Source organism: Cervus canadensis, chromosome 21 (assembly GCF_019320065.1).
Source record: "Cervus canadensis isolate Bull #8, Minnesota chromosome 21, ASM1932006v1, whole genome shotgun sequence".
In the NCBI taxonomy this organism is placed as follows: Eukaryota; Metazoa; Chordata; class Mammalia; order Artiodactyla; family Cervidae; genus Cervus; species Cervus canadensis.
In genome coordinates, this window is record NC_057406.1 from 36,337,131 (window position 1) to 36,352,751 (window position 15,621).

The window sequence follows — 15,621 nt, forward strand, 5'->3', positions numbered from 1 at the left end:
ACCAGGAGCAGAGTCTATCTCAAAAAGCCACTTATTTGCGCATCTGTAAGAAGCAGCTCCTTATCTCTTCATGTTTTATCATGAGATTGCAGCAGTTTAATCATATCTTCAGGTTCTACTTCTCATTCTGGTTCTCTTTCTGTTTCTACCACATCTGCAGTGACTTCCTGCACTAAGTCTTGAATCCCTCAAAGTCATCCAGGAGGATTGGAATCAGCTTCTTCCAAACTCTTCTGAATGTTGATGTTTTGACCTCTTTCCATGAATTATGAATATTCTTAATGGCATCTAGAATGGTGAATATCTCCAGAAGGTTTTCAATTTAATTTGCCCAGATCCATCCCAGAAATCACTGTCTGTGGCAGCTTTATAAGCTTATGAAATGTGTTTCTTAAATAATAAGGCTTGAAAGTCAAAAGGACTCCTTGATGCGTGGGCTGCAGAATGGATGCTGTGTTATGGAAGCAACATTAATCTCATTGTACATCTCCATCAGAATTCTTGGGTGACCAGGTGTGCTGTCAAGGAATAGTAATATTTTGAAAGGAATCTTTTTCTCGAGAATGGGCTGAAGAATGGATCTCAAGAATGGGCTTAGAATATTTGGTGCAACATGCTGTAAATAAATGTGCTGTCATCTAGACTTTGTTGTACTATTGATAAAGCATAGGCAGAGCTGACTTAGCATAATTCTGAAGGACCCTAGGACTTTCAGAATGGTAAATGAACATTAGCCTACACTTAACAGTCACCAGCTGCTTTAGCTCCTAGAAAGAAAGTCTTCTGAAGCTTTGAAGCCAGGCGTTGGCTGCTTTTCTCTATCTCTGAAAATCTTAAATGCCATCTTTTTCTAATAGAAAGCTGTTTCATCTTCATTAGTGTTGTGTAGTGTAGCCACTTTCATTAATGATCAGAGCTGGATCTTCTGGATAAAACGTGCTGCAGCTTCTCCATCAGCACGTGCTGCTTCACCTTGCACTGGTATGTTATAGAAAGGGCTTCTTTCCTTCAACCTCTGCTCCCTTCAGACTGAGATTCTGCAGCTTCCTCACCTCTCAGCCTTCGTAGAACTGAAGAGAGTTAGGACCTTGCTCTGTCAGGCTTTGGCTTAAGGAAATGTGGCTGGTTTGATCTTCTATCCAGACCACTGCAGCTTCCTCCGTATCAGTCAGCAATAGGGCTCTTTCACTTTCTTATCATTCGTGTGTACACTGAAGTAGCACTTTTAATTTCCTTCAGGAAGTTTTCCTTTGCATTCACAACTTGGCTGTTTGTCACAAGAGGCCTCGCTTCCAGCTTATCTTGGCTCTCAACATGCCTTCCTCACTGAGCTTAATCATTTCTTGCCTTTGATTTAAAGTGAGAGATATGCGACTCTTCTCTTTGTGAACATTTAGAGGTCACTGTAGTTATTGTCTGGCCCGATTCCAATATTGTTGTGTCTTAGGAAATAGGGAGCCTTAAGGAGGAGAGAGAGATGGGGGAAAGGCCCGTCGGTGGAGCAGTCAGAATACACACAACAGTTGTCAGCTATGTTTTCCATGTTACACGGATGCAGTTCATGGTGCCCCAAAGCAAGTCTGATAGTAACGTTGGGGGCCACTGTGAAAAGATTTGAAATATTGCTAGAATTACCAGAATGTTACACAGAGTCGTGAAATGAGCAAATGCTGTTGGAAAAATGGTGCTGATAGACTTGTTCTTTGCAGAGGTGCCACAGACCTTCAGTCTGTAAAAAAACACAAAGCTGTTGCTACCTGTGAAGTGCAATAAAAGTGAAGCAAGTTAAAGAGGCATGCCTGTGTATGCCTGCCATTGATGTTACTTTAACACAAATGTGTTTTTTGTTTCACTTCTTCTGAATTTAGCCATATAGCATCGTTGTCAGTGCTAACACTTTTCTACTTTCCATTTAGTTATTTTAACCATTTGACGTGTTTGGAAGGAGAACAAACCTGAACTATTCTCCCTACTTGTTGGAGTCCTCTTGCCAATGCGTCACTCCTTCTGTCTGTGCTCCGCAGCCACAGTTCTTATTTAAAGTCCTGTGTGCACACCTGTCCCCCAGACCCCCACCCAGTGTGTCCTTCATAGCAGTGCTTCTCCAGCCATCTCTGGTGAAGATGAAGGTAGTTTTTGTTTGTTTGTTTTTTTCTTATTTCCAGTCCATCATGGATTGATTCTTTTTTTTTTTTTTGTAAAATTCAGTTTGAAAATAATTGGGTTTAGCAGCAAAATTATCATGAAATTGGAAATCACAGCAAGATCATGTTGCTATAAAATTTCTGAATACTTACTCTGAATTTCTGTACTTACAATATACCAGTAACAGTTGGTGAACTAGCACCAGTTCATAGACCATGTTTTAAATAGCACCACTTAGGAGAAAGAGAGGCTTCACTTGTGACTCAGAAGGTAAACAATTTACCTGCAAAGAGAAATAAGTAATTTTCAAATGTTTTTGACCCAGTGTAAGATACACTATCTTATCTCATGATGCAGTACATATGCATGTATGTCCATACACACACACACACACACACACACACACACAGAAACCACTGGAATGTCAGCTCCCTAAAGGCAGAGTGATTTTTCTTCTTGCTTCTCTTTTCCACTATTTCTAGGCCATGCACATGGTAGGCCTTCCATCAGTATTTGTTACAGGCAGGTATATATATAAAACAAAATCAAAAGTTTCACAAAATTATACTTTTACTTCTTGTGAGACATTTTGATGTCTTCTATTTTATTAAAATAAATGTCGATGATAAGACTAAACTTTTTCACTACCTTTTAGTCTGAGGGTTTATAACACACTTCTTCAGAGGCTGCTCACGTATAGGCCCCTTGTCCATCCCCTCCCTTTTGGAGCTTTGAGTAGCTGTTACCCATCCCTACCCTCCTCAGGAGTATGAGTCTGGGTCTCATGTACCCCAGAGCTGCTTTCCTCTGAGCCAGCTGAGGCTAGGTTGGTAGACCTGGGTGGGAAAATAGGAGAGAGATGAGTCACGAGGTTATAAGACCTAAAATGAAGAGATTAGAGTGGGTGAAAAAATTAGAAGTTGAAACCTGCTCAGGCCCCAAATAGTTCTCAGTCATACAGGGAACAAAGTTTATAGACTTAAAGGAATAACATCATTCCACAGTAGCACAGTAAACTTGGTTCATCTACCTCCTGAGAAGCATGACCATTGATTTTGTGAGATTGTAGTTAACAAGGGTGATAGTAGTGGTCAAATTTATCAAGATTTATCTTAAAAGTTAAAGTGAGAAGATAGACTTCTGGCCGGTGCAGCTCAGAAGAAGCTCGCACTAAAGGAGCAAGGCTAGTTCTGACATGACAGTGTGCGTGTTTGGGGGCCCCTGGGCACGCGCATTTGTGCTGCAAGCGTTTGATGTCCATCACTTGCAACCCCGGGGATGCAGAGATCAGGAATACAGTCTCTGTAATCAGGGAGCTCACCGTGCAGTCACAGAGACAGATGCTGTAAAATTAGGGCTCTTGTGACGTCATCCTGGTAGAATGTTCCTGGTGGGCTCAAGAAGGCCTTGGAGGAAAGGATGCCTGAGCTGTCTTGACAGTATGTGCCCCAGAGTATAGAAGGGATGGTTCAAGGAGAGAGGTGACAATACAGAGATAAGAGAGCAGGGTGTGTCCAGAGCAGGGTATGCTGTGCAGAGAGGCAGGCAGGAGTGGGTGTCCTGGAGGTGGTATATAATGTGGACTGGAAGCAAATGAGAGGTTAAGGTTGGTGATCCTGGTCAAAGCTGGCGGTCCTAGTCAGGGCATAATAGCTATTTGATAAGCGCCTGTTGAATGAATGAGAAGTATACTTAGTTTTACTTTGGACTTAATCTCTCTTCTTGAGTGACATTGGGCAAATCCATGATTTAGTGCAGTCATCATAATAGCTAATAGGGATGAAATAGTTAGATAGCATCGTCAACTCAATGGACACAAATTTGAGCAAACTCCAGGAGGTAGTGGAGGACAGAGGAGCCTGGCGGGCTACAGTCAACGGGGTGGAAAGAGTCAGACATGACTGAGTGAACAGCAACAGCAGCAAAGAGAAATAAGACATCCTTTTAGTTTATCACAAGATCTTTAGATTTACGGACATCTAATACATGTTAGTTTTTCAAATAGCAGCATCATCCTTTTATGCAATAAGTGAAAGATCTTGGCTTATTGTAATGAACTTTTGAAATCATCTCCCTTCTTGTTATCATTCCTAGATATTGATAGAAAAGAGCCAGAACATTTGTTTCCTTTAATTTTGTCCTGTTTTCCTTGCTGCTTTGTTTTTTTGAGTACTTAACCATTTTTCATGGCTCTTCATTTTAGTGAGCACGAGAGTAATTTTTTTCTAACACACAGTCATTAACATGCCCTCTTTTGTGCTTTGCCTTACCTCTCTCTCTGTGAGAGGCTGTTCCATTTTCTGAGTGTGTGTTTGTGTTTGTGCAGGTGGTTAACATAACATGTACTTTCTTATTTGATTTGTAAATATTTGGTGAGCTCTTGGTATGCTTGAGGTTATGCTAGAAAAATAAAATATTTAAGCCAATTGTATCAGGGTCAAGGGTGTTAGAAAATCCTATTGTCTGAAGACATGGGTGAAAAAGTTTAAATATTTTATTATGGAAAATCTCAAATATATGAAAAAGTAGATAAAATAGTATAGTGTTACCCTATGTACTTATCACCCATCTTCAACAATTATCAAGTCATGACTAATCTTATGTCATCTATATCTTTACCCTTTATTCCCTTCTTTTTATTTATTTATTTTAGTTTTATCTTAATTTTTTGGTTGTGCTTTGCAGCATACAGGATCTTAGTTCCCCAGTGAGGGATCAAACCCATACCCCCTGCATTGGGAGTACAGAGTCTTATTATTGGACCACCAGGGAAGTTCTCCTTCATTATTTTAAGGCAAATTCCAGATGTCATATCATTTCATCCATGAATATTTGGTCATCTCTAATGTGCCATAAACTCTAAAATAATTCCTTAATATCGCCAAATACACAATGTTCATATTTCCAGTTCTGTCATCAGTATTATACTTATTTTTACAGTTTGACCAGACTTTTTACATGTGTGTTGTAACACTGACATCAGCCCCACTGCCAACATCTCTGCTGTTCTCAGCACTTTTCCTGCCCCTCAACCCCCACTTCTTACCCTGCTGCCCTTTTCAGGTGATTCTGAATTCATTTTCTAGGATGTTAGAGCAGACTGGAGGTGAGAGGATTTGGACTAATAATACAGTGTGGAGGAGGAAATATGTGATAATGTATACACAGCAGAGAGCCAGAAAACAAGGATTCTGTGAGTCTTAAAAGTTGTAGGTATAACAACTTAGTAGTTGAAGTTTAAAGGGAGAGATTTTACTGGTTAAAACCTGAGTTGCCTCTTCAGAGCTGTTGTTTTTCAGATCAAAAGTAGAAGCAGGAGGCGGGAAGAGGAGCTCTGCCCTTGTTTCCCTTGGTAGCCTGTCCCCAGCCCGTCTGGGTGGGGCTTGGTGTTCCAGGAGCAAAGAGGAGTGCTTGTGCTCTGGCACAGTGACTGAGTGGGCATCAGAATCACGTGGCAGCTCGCGCAAACCTTGCTCCTAGAGTTTGGGTTCAGTAGAGCTTGGCCAAGGATTTACCTCTGAACCAGCTCACGGCTGATACTGTGCCACTGCTGGGCAGTCCCCACGCTTTGAGAACCACTCAGCAGTCCTTCCTAGTCCAATTTTTAAGACATTTCTTTGCTAAGGTTGTATTGCTACCTGCATGGGAAATCATCATGTAATTGATTGACATCCCTCATGAGCATCTTGGGGGAAAAAATTGATGAGAGATCTTGGGTAATTTACATGAAACTATATTGTTTTCATAACGGCCACATAATAACATGGCTCTCCAACCAGCCTAGTTGAATGTGTGTAAACATTCTCTCGTTCACTGAAGGGATTTCTTCTTTTAAGTGTCCTTAGTATCTGTCTCTGGGCACGGAATTCAAAGTTCTCTTTCAAACTTAAAACATTTTACCTAAGGAAAGCTGAGAAAGTTAGGACAAATGTCATTCTCACCAAAGTTTAGAAACAGATTCTGTAGTTTTTTTACAGTCTTTCTTTCATACTTCACGGAGGGACTGCGTAGCTCTTCTGACCTGAAACATCAGTTAGTCAACAACCCTGTAAAAGTTGTGGTATTCTGCCAACCTTTAAGCCACCACACCCATTGCTGGAACTTTCCCTGATATTTTACCTTACTCAAATCTGCTCTAAATGGGTCCTGACCAAGCTTGAAATACACCCAAAATATTTCTTCATTGGTATTCCTTTACCATTACTGTAAAATATGAATGTTACCTCCAGGAGCTTGCTTTTCCAAAACTTTTCTGAACTTCTTTTCTCATTAAGCCATTAGAATAGGAAACTACTAGACTGAGGACTCCTTAAAGCAGAACTGATCCCTGTTTACATCACCCAATAGTAAGGGCTTTCTCCAGTTTGAACTATGACCTTGAACCCAAACCACACTCTTTTGTTGTTGGTAGTTGTATTTTCTGGTGCCTTTTCCTTCAACAAGTCATTCAAATAAGTGTATGTTAGCTATTTAGAATCCAGGGAATTATTAGATGTTAAAATTTTTATTTTCGAAGTGGTTTTGTGCGTCCAGAAGATGAAGTTGTAATCAGCAGGTTTCTGGGTAAGGAAAGAGTCCAAATATAGGAAGCTGGATAGTGTGAGTTTAATTTTAGACTTCAGGTGCATATAATTGGATTATTCATTATTCTTTATTCATGATATATTATCATATAAGGCCTGCATATCCTACTTGCATTCATTCATTTATTTGGTTCATTTAAAAATATTGTTTCAAAAAAATTAAAAAAATATTGTTTCATTTCTAATTTCTAACAGCCGTCTTCAAGCCTAATTTTAAAAATTTGAGGTGAAGCTTACATACAGGGAAATGAACACATCTTAAATGTACAGTTGGAGGAGTTTTGACAAATGTATAAGCTTGTATATATCCATCAAGATATTGAACACAAAGTCCCCAGAATTTCCTTGAATCATTTACCACTTCCTGCAAGTAATTATTGTTCTACTTTCTATCACCATAGATTACCTATTTTTGAATTTTGCATAAAAGGAATCACACAATACATAGTCATTTATGTCTGACTTCTTTTGCTCCAAATAATGTTATATTTATTAGTCTTTTTCACTGTGGAGGAATATTCCATTGTATTGCAGTAATATTCTATTGTATTAAGTATGTGAAGATGCCCAGGAGAATCTTCCTCTCAGAAATGTTTCTGAGAGTGTAGGAAAATCTTGATATAGCATGAGATTTTCTGAAGCCTTTTATTTAAGTTTTCTATTTTTTAAAATACTTTAACTCAGGCATAAAAATTGACATAACCTTATTAACACAGATGCTCATGAAGTTAGGAGGCCACTAAAATAGCTCAAGCATGGACAAGTCAGACTTTTAATAAATATGGAAGCTCTGTTCTTAACATTAGTACTTTACCACTTTCGGTTTCTGTTCTTACTCTTCTGTATAATCCTTTAATGCCCATTTGGAATTTATTGAGACTTATTTTGTGGCCTTGCATACACCCATGGCCTGGCCTAGTGTGTATAACATGTGGGTTGAAAAGAATATGTTCTGCACTTGGATGTTTTGTTCTATGAATTGAATTAGGTCAAGGTGGGTGATAGTGTCGCTAAAGTCTGTATTATTCCCTGATTTGTTTTCCTACCTTGTCTGTCATTCCAAAAGAAGGTTGAAAAGGAGGAACAAATGAAAGATGGGAAAACAGAAAAAAATGGCAGGACAGTAGACTTAAATCCAACTGTATTGATTATTAAATATAAATGGACTGAATTTGTGTAATTCTCCTTGAGTTGTATCAGTTTTTGCCTCATGTTATTTGAAGCTCTGTTATTAGTTGCAGAAACATTTGTGATGAATTGACTCTTATCATTATAAAATATCCTTCTTTCTAGTAATACTTGATTGAAAGTCACTTTTCACATATTAATATGGCCAATCCTCCTTCCCCAGGCTTATTTATTGTGTGTGTAATATCTTATTTTTCATTCTTATATTTTATATGTCTTTACATTTAACCAATCTGACAATCTTGGGCTTTTATTAAAAGTTTATTCCATTTACATTTAATGTAATAGTAAATTATATGATTGAGTTTAAGTTTATCATTTGCCATTTGATTTCTTTTTCTCCCAGCATTGTTTCACCTTTACTTCCTTCTTTTGGATTAATTGAGGATTTTATTAGTATTCTATCTCTCATCAACTCAACTGGCTTTTTACTTTGTACAGTTTGGATGGATTGTTTTATATATTCTTATCATAGCCTGCTGTGAGTTGGTATTGAGCATCTTTGTGGATAGTGTAAGAACTTTACCCTCTTCTATCCATTGAGCCAGTAAGATTGTGATTTCCTTCATAAACTCTAATCACTCTGCATCATGTGGACGGGGGAGTGCCCACAAGTGAGAAGATGTGTGAATGTGACCCTCACTCATTATGCACGGTTACCTTTACTCAAGAGCTAAATTCCCCATAGATTCTACCTGTTTTTGTTTTCATTTTAGCCCATTTTGCATTCCCATTACCATTCTGTAAGAGATTCTGTGAATTCACATCCTTGTATAGTACTTAGTAGTGTCCATTTTTTTGCCAACTGACTGAATATAAAATGATATCACATTGCTATCTTAAATTTTTTGAGTATTAATAACATTAAGCATCTCTTCATATTTTATATTGGTGAAAGTGTTTCCCTTTTGTTATATGTCTGTTCATGTCTTTACCTCTCCCATTTTTAAAATCAATTTGTAGTAATTTTATACTTGGAAACCACTGAACTACCACCTATATTTAACTAAATTTAAAGAAGTCTTTGATCTTTGAGTCTGTCATTCTTCCTGACAACTCGATTTAATTTGTGTGTGTGTGTGTGCTCAGTCGTTCAGTCATGCTGGATTCTTTGAGACTCTGTGGACTGTAGCCTGCCAGGCTCCTTTGTCCATGGAATTTTCCAGACAAGAATACTGGGGTGGGTTGCCATTTCCTCCTCCAGGGAATCTTCCCGACCCAGGGATAGAACCTGTGTCTCCTGCATTGGCAGGTGGGTTCCTTTACCACTGAGCCATCAGGGACCTCTCCAAATTCCTGACCCCCTTGCCTCCCTGAGGATAACTGCTCAAATTTTCTCCCTTAGCACCTACCACCTTTGCCATATTATGTACATATTTATTAATTGTGTTTACTGTCTTCTTATTATTACATGTAGGCTGCTATGTGATAGGTATAGAGATTGAGAGTAAGCATCTATAAACTTCTATAACACTTAAATGTTTACATCATATTATATTAAACAAAGACTTGGTCTCTAATAAACTGGAAATTTTTTTTAAAAAATTGGTTCTTCTCCACCGTTTTGAAAAGCATTGCCTAGGTTCTCGTACCTCCGTGTCTCAGCATTTGAAAGGTTCATTGGAACAGAGAAGAAATAGATAACTACCTGTCTTTCTTGAAAAAGTGTTCTTGCTCTACGCAAATTACAGTTACCCACAGAGATTTAGTGGGGTGATGAGAGCTTTTCTAATGTGAGCATTATTTTATTTTTATTGGTATTCCCCATGTTTATAGCTGAGCCTGGCATGTGTCTGTCTGTCTCTCTTATTTATAAACACACACACACACACAAATATAGATAGATAGATAGCATCTATGTAGAGCTCTTTGAAGTTCAACTTTAAAATGAAAGGGAATGTAGGCCACTTAATTATGTGGAATTCAAGGACCATACACTCTTTGGCTTAATCCTTCATGTTTCTTGAGTATTTAAGCCTGAAGTGTGATAATTAAATTTCTGCCCTACCTCTCTGGACTGTGCACTAGCTAAATGTGCTAGTAGATTTTTGAGAACACCTAGGTTTATGACCTAACTTATTAGCCCCTTGATTTCTGGGTGACTGTAAATGCATGCCTTGGGTGTTTTTGTGGTGTAGTATTTCTACATAAAATGGTAGTGATATTTTATACCTTCTGAAGGGAGTAAATTCTGGAAAATTCTTTGTTATTGTTCAGTCACCAAGTCACGTCCAACTCTTTGCAACCCCATGGATCGTACCACACCAGGCTCCTCTGTCCTCCACTATCTCCTGGAGTTTGCTCAAATTCATGTCCACTGAGTTGGTGATGCTAGCTAACCGTCTAATCCTCTGCCACCCTCTTCTCCTTTTGCCTTCAATCTTTCCTAGCCTCAGAGTCTTTTCTAATGAGTCGACTCTTTGTATCAGGTGGCCAAAGTATTGGAGCTTCAGCTTCAGTATCAGTCCTTCCAATGAATATTCAGAGTTGATTTCCTTTAGGATTGACTGGTTTGATCTTCTTGCAATCCAAGGGACTCTCAAGAGTCTTCTCCAGGAACACAGTTCGAAAGCATCGGTTCTTCAGTGCTCAGCCGTCTTTATGGTGCAACTCTCACATCCATACATGACTACGGGAAAAATCATAGCTTTGACTATGTGAACCTTTGTCAGCAAGGTGACGTCTCTGCTTTTTAATACTCTTTGTAGGTTTGTCATAGCTTTGCTTCCAAGGAGCAAGCATCTTTTAATTTCAAGGCTGCAGCCACTGTCCACAGTGATTTTGGAACCTAAAAAAATAAAATTTCCCACTGTTTCTACTTTTTCCCCTTTTATTTGTCATGAAGTGATGGGACCAGATGTCATGATCTTTGTTTTTTTAAATGTTGAGTTTCAAGTCAGCTTTTCACTTTCCTCTTTCACCCTCATAAAGAGGCTCCTGAGTTCCTCTTTAATTTCTGCCATTAAAGTGGTATTGTCTGCATATCTGAGGTTGTTGATATTTCTTCCACCAATCTTGTGGAAGCTGTGGATTGTTCCAGCTTGTGATTCATTCACCCCAGCATTTCAGATGATGTACTCTGCATAGAAGTTAAATAAGCAGAGTGACAATATACAACCTTGTCATACTCCTTTCCCAATTTTGAACCAGTCAGATGTCTCATGTCCAGTTCTAACTGTTGCTGCTTGATCCACATACAGGTCTCTCAGGAGGCAAGTAAGGTGGTCTGGTAGTCCCATTTCTTTAAGAATTTTCCGGTTTGTTGTGATCCACATAGCCAGAGACTTTAACCTTTGAACTTCTTAAATGAAATATATGAAAACTATCCAATCAGAGTAAGATTTCACAATGATTAATGGCATTTTATGAGAGTGAACGCATAATAGAGAATTGATCTAAGCAGCTATTTATCAGAACTGTAAATATGTTTGTAAAAATAAAGTGGTAAAAAAAAAAATAAAGTGGTAAGGCCTAGGTTGCTTGGAAACAGAGGGCAAAGTTTTCTATTAAGCAGCATATGCTTTATTTCCCAGGTGTTTGCTCCACCACAGTAACTGCTAAGTAGTAGGAGCTTTATTTGAGTGTGTTGGGAGAATTTATTTGGATGATTAGCTGGTACCTGAAATGCATTAATTAATATTGAAAACCACATAATTTGCCTTTTTTCCTGTTAATGGCCAATTTTTTTGCAAGAATAATTTTAATTTATTTTTTTAGCTGGTAAAAGAGTGAGTAGATTGTGACACAATTTCAGCCTATTTCTCAGATAGGATCAGAGAAACAAAAATTTAATATTACAGTGGAAATCAGATAGACCTAGTTCAAAAACTGGGTTTTGTAAACTTGTTTTTGTTATATTTACTTGCAGTCTTTATAGGCAAAGATCATTATAAAATGAAGAGGGATTTATGCATTTAATAGGGTTCCTCTCATGACTGAGGATTATGGGTAATTTATATTAATGTGTGGGACTCAATACAGGATAGGCAGACATAGGCACTCAATAGAGGATAGCCATTGTTACAGTGCAAAATGCCAGTACGTGTGTGTGTGCTTGTTTTGTATGTTCGAATCATTTTCTTAGACAAATCTCATGGTAATTCCTTATTGAGGAAAAAAATAAAAATAAAAGCAAAATTGACAGAGCAGAGATTGGGTGGGGCCAGTGCAGGTAGAACCAAGTCTGATCTATCTAGCATCTCTCATGGCCCCCAGCAGGGTTTCACAGCCACCTCTGTTGCCCTCACACAGAGACCTAGAGCTCTCCAGAGGACAGCATGGAAACTGTCCTACTGGAGTTTAAACACTGTGGGTGCAAGAACTGAACCATACTTACTTTATTAACTGATCGGGCATAGCCTGAGATCCAGCGGTAGAGTAGGCACACAATGACTAGTCACAGTTTATTAAATGATTCATTTAATTCAGCTCCGATACTTCACAATTCTCTGTATGTCACTGCTAGGTGGAGTTATAGTTTAATGTTGAATTATCAAACCTGCCAGGAAGCATATATCATTTGAAGGATGTAATGATAAACATCATTATTTTTTCAGATCGAGGTTGGAATTTGCCCTTGACAAATAACAAGATGATGAGTGATGCAAGTGACATGTTGGCTGCAGCGCTGGAGCAGATGGATGGGATTATAGCAGGTAATCTGCATCCTCTAAAAGATGCAGTCATGGCATTTACTTGGCTCTCTTGGCTTTTTTTTTTATTGCAACTCTTTTATTACCTCTCCACTTTGATATTTTCATTTATTGGCTTTCTCCAGTACCTTTAGGTTCCCCAGGGTTTCAGTCTTTGTCCTTCTTCTCCAATTTCTGCCAGAATCATTCTTAAATTTTGTTTTAAAATGTCAAAAAATTCTGGTACCTTCCTGGGCTTCCCATCCAGAGTAAAGGTGACAGTCTGTGGACTGCACTTGGAGGGAGGGATTACCGCTCTACCCAATATTCCGGAATGTTCTCATCTTTTCCCTTAAATCTGACTTTCACTTTCCCACCAATGACGCTCACATCTATTTATTTTTCCAATTCTTTGCTAAGCTTCAGGTCCTTATCTCTACCAGCCAACCAGATACCCCCCACTGCAATGTCTTATTATAGACGCATCAGTGTCATCATTTAAAACACTGAGCTCACTCTCTTCTCTCAGAAGCCCCTCTAGTTTTTTTTTTTTTTTAATTTATTTTAATTGGAGGCTAATTACTTTACAATATTGTAGTGGTTTTTACCATACACTGACAAGAATCCGCCATGGGTGTACATGTGTTCCCCATCCTGAGCCCCCCTCCCACCTCCCTTCCCATCCCATCCCTCAGGGTCATCCCAGTGCACCAGCCCTGAGCACCCTGTCTCATGCATTGAACCTGGACTGGAGATCTAGTTCACATGTGGTGTCTTTATCTTGGCTAATCTCTTAGTCCTCCCTCTATACACTTTCACAAAGCAGTTTAAGTCATTCTAGACATGACCCGTGTGTTCCCCCACTTAGTCAAATTCTGTCAGTTCTGCCTCCTACCACATTCTCCCAGTCCCTTTTTTCCTCTCTAAAATCTATTGTGTCTGTGCTACCGTTGTCCTGCTCTATCTAAATAACCCTCCCACTTGATGTCCTTGGCGCACTTGCTTTCCTGCTCTAGTCCGTCGTTTTTTCCAGACCACCAGAATCTTTTTTTCTGAAATGCCAGTCTCGGCAATGGAGACGCAGACATTAAGAACGGACTCGTGAACACAGTGGGGGAAGGAGAGAGTGGGATGAATCGAGAGAGTAGCACTGAAACATTATACATTATCATATGTAATTAGATGGCCAGTGGGAATTTGCTGAATGGCTAATTCATTCAATTCGGTGCTCAAATCTGGTGAGCTCAAATCTGGTGTTCTGTGACAACCTAGGGGGGTGGGAGGTGGGAAGAAGGTTGAAGAGGGAGAGGACATATGTATACCTGTGATTCGTGTTGGTTATGGCAGAAGCCAGCACAGTATTGTAAAGTGATTATCCTCCAATTAAAAATAAATTAAAAAATAAATGAAATGCCAGTCTGATCATCCTCCTTAAGAATCTTCAGCAATTCTCTGTTACAGAAGCTGAGCAAAAGAAGTAGACTATTATCTCCTTGTTTTCTCATCCTGGTGAGGGGGCTGACTAGTAGATGAGCCCCTTCATCCCCTGGCAGATCCCCCAGGAGTAGGGCTGCCTAAGCTCTTCTGTCTTCCATGGGCTTCCCCAGTAGCTCAGTAGGTAAAGATTCTGCTTACAATGCAGGAGATCCAGGTTCGATCCCTGGGTTGGGAAGATCCTCTGGAGAAGGAAATGACAACCCACTTCAGTATTCTTGCCTGGAAAATCCCATGGACAGAGGAGCCTGGCAGGCTACAGTCCACAGGGTCACAAGAGTTGGACAGGACTTAGTGACTAAACCACCACTAAACCAAGCTCTTCTATCACATTTTGTGTCTTGTCTCAAGAGAAGGACTTTCCTGTATTTGGGAATGAACCAATTACAACGAGGCGATGTCTGAATGGATTGGCCTGCACGCACCTGGTGGTCAGGGTCGTGTTACAGTCGGCCTTGACCAGTGACCAGGGTCAGGATATAGTTGTCCTGGCCCCAGCTGCTTCTCTTTTCTGGTCACAAATTGGACCCTACTCAACTTTGGTGGTTTGGAGAAACCAAAGGTGTTTTCCTCTTCAGAAGGTTCTTCTCTTCAAGGAAGTGACCTGCATGGTCTCTTTATTATACTTCTATGTCTTGGAGACCTTCTTTCAATTTGACCTCCTTTGTAGATTGGACCACATTTTGAGTACTGTATTCAGTTCTTAGAATATTATTTTCACAGTGTCGTTGGCAAACTAAAACTTATCTAGAGAAGGTAAGCATGAAGGTGAAGAGTTTAGCAAACTAAGGAACTGGTTATGTATAATCTAGGAAAGTGTATTCTTGCTTGGGGCATGGTATATGGTTTTATTTTTTTTAATTCTTAAAAAAATTTTTTTTCTGTTTTAACTGCCTCTTTGAAAATTGAAATATAGTTGACTTACAGTGGTATGTTAGTTTCAGGTATGCAATGAAGTAATTCAGTTACACGTACACATACTTTCTTTTTCAGATTCGTTTCCATTATAGGTTTTTATAAGGTATTGGGTGTAGTTCCCTGTGCTCTGCTCTGGGTCCTTGTTGTGTTTGTTTTCTAGGACGTGTGTGCGCTTGGTCACTCAGTCTGTCCGACTCTTTGGGACCCTAGGGACTGTAGCCCACCAGTCTCCTTGTCCAGGCAAGAATACTGGAGTGGGTTGCCATTTCCTCCTCCAGGGGATCTTCCCGACCCAGGGATTGAACCCACATCTCCTGCATTGCAGGCGGATTCCTAACCACTGAGCCATCAGGAAAGCCCCATTTTCTATGATATATGCTTTTAATTAGTTTAAGGACTGTTATATGGGAACGAGAATAGATTTACTCTGTCACAATTTCAGAAAATAAAACAATTAGAACCAATTTTAGGTTCTTCCCAGGGATTATATACAGCCTTACCTCTCATCAAGGGAAGTGATATTTCTGAGGGATTACATGTCGCACATTCCACTAGATTGTGTCCTTGTTCCTCAGGCCTGGCAGGGCCCCAGGAGCAATACTGGAGTTATTAAGACAACACGATTCCCCAGCTCTCATCCCACACTAAGTCAGTCACAGCTC

The 15,621-nt window shown here is 39.4% G+C and overlaps 1 protein-coding gene across 18 annotated transcripts in view; it reads left to right on the forward strand.

Annotated features, from left to right (window-relative positions):
- PPFIBP1 (PPFIA binding protein 1) overlaps window positions 1-15,621 on the forward strand; it is a 195,949-nt gene that overhangs the window by 114,757 nt on the left and 65,571 nt on the right. For 17 of the 18 annotated variants that reach the window (XM_043441025.1, XM_043441017.1, XM_043441022.1 and 14 more), the window contains one exon: window positions 12,473-12,571. In XM_043441025.1, the coding sequence (XP_043296960.1) occupies window positions 12,508-12,571 (64 nt within the window). In that variant the 5' untranslated portion in view covers window positions 12,473-12,507. Of the gene's footprint in view, window positions 1-10,767; window positions 10,800-12,472; window positions 12,572-15,621 lie in introns of those variants that run through there. The other variant, XM_043441024.1, reaches the window with a different exon arrangement.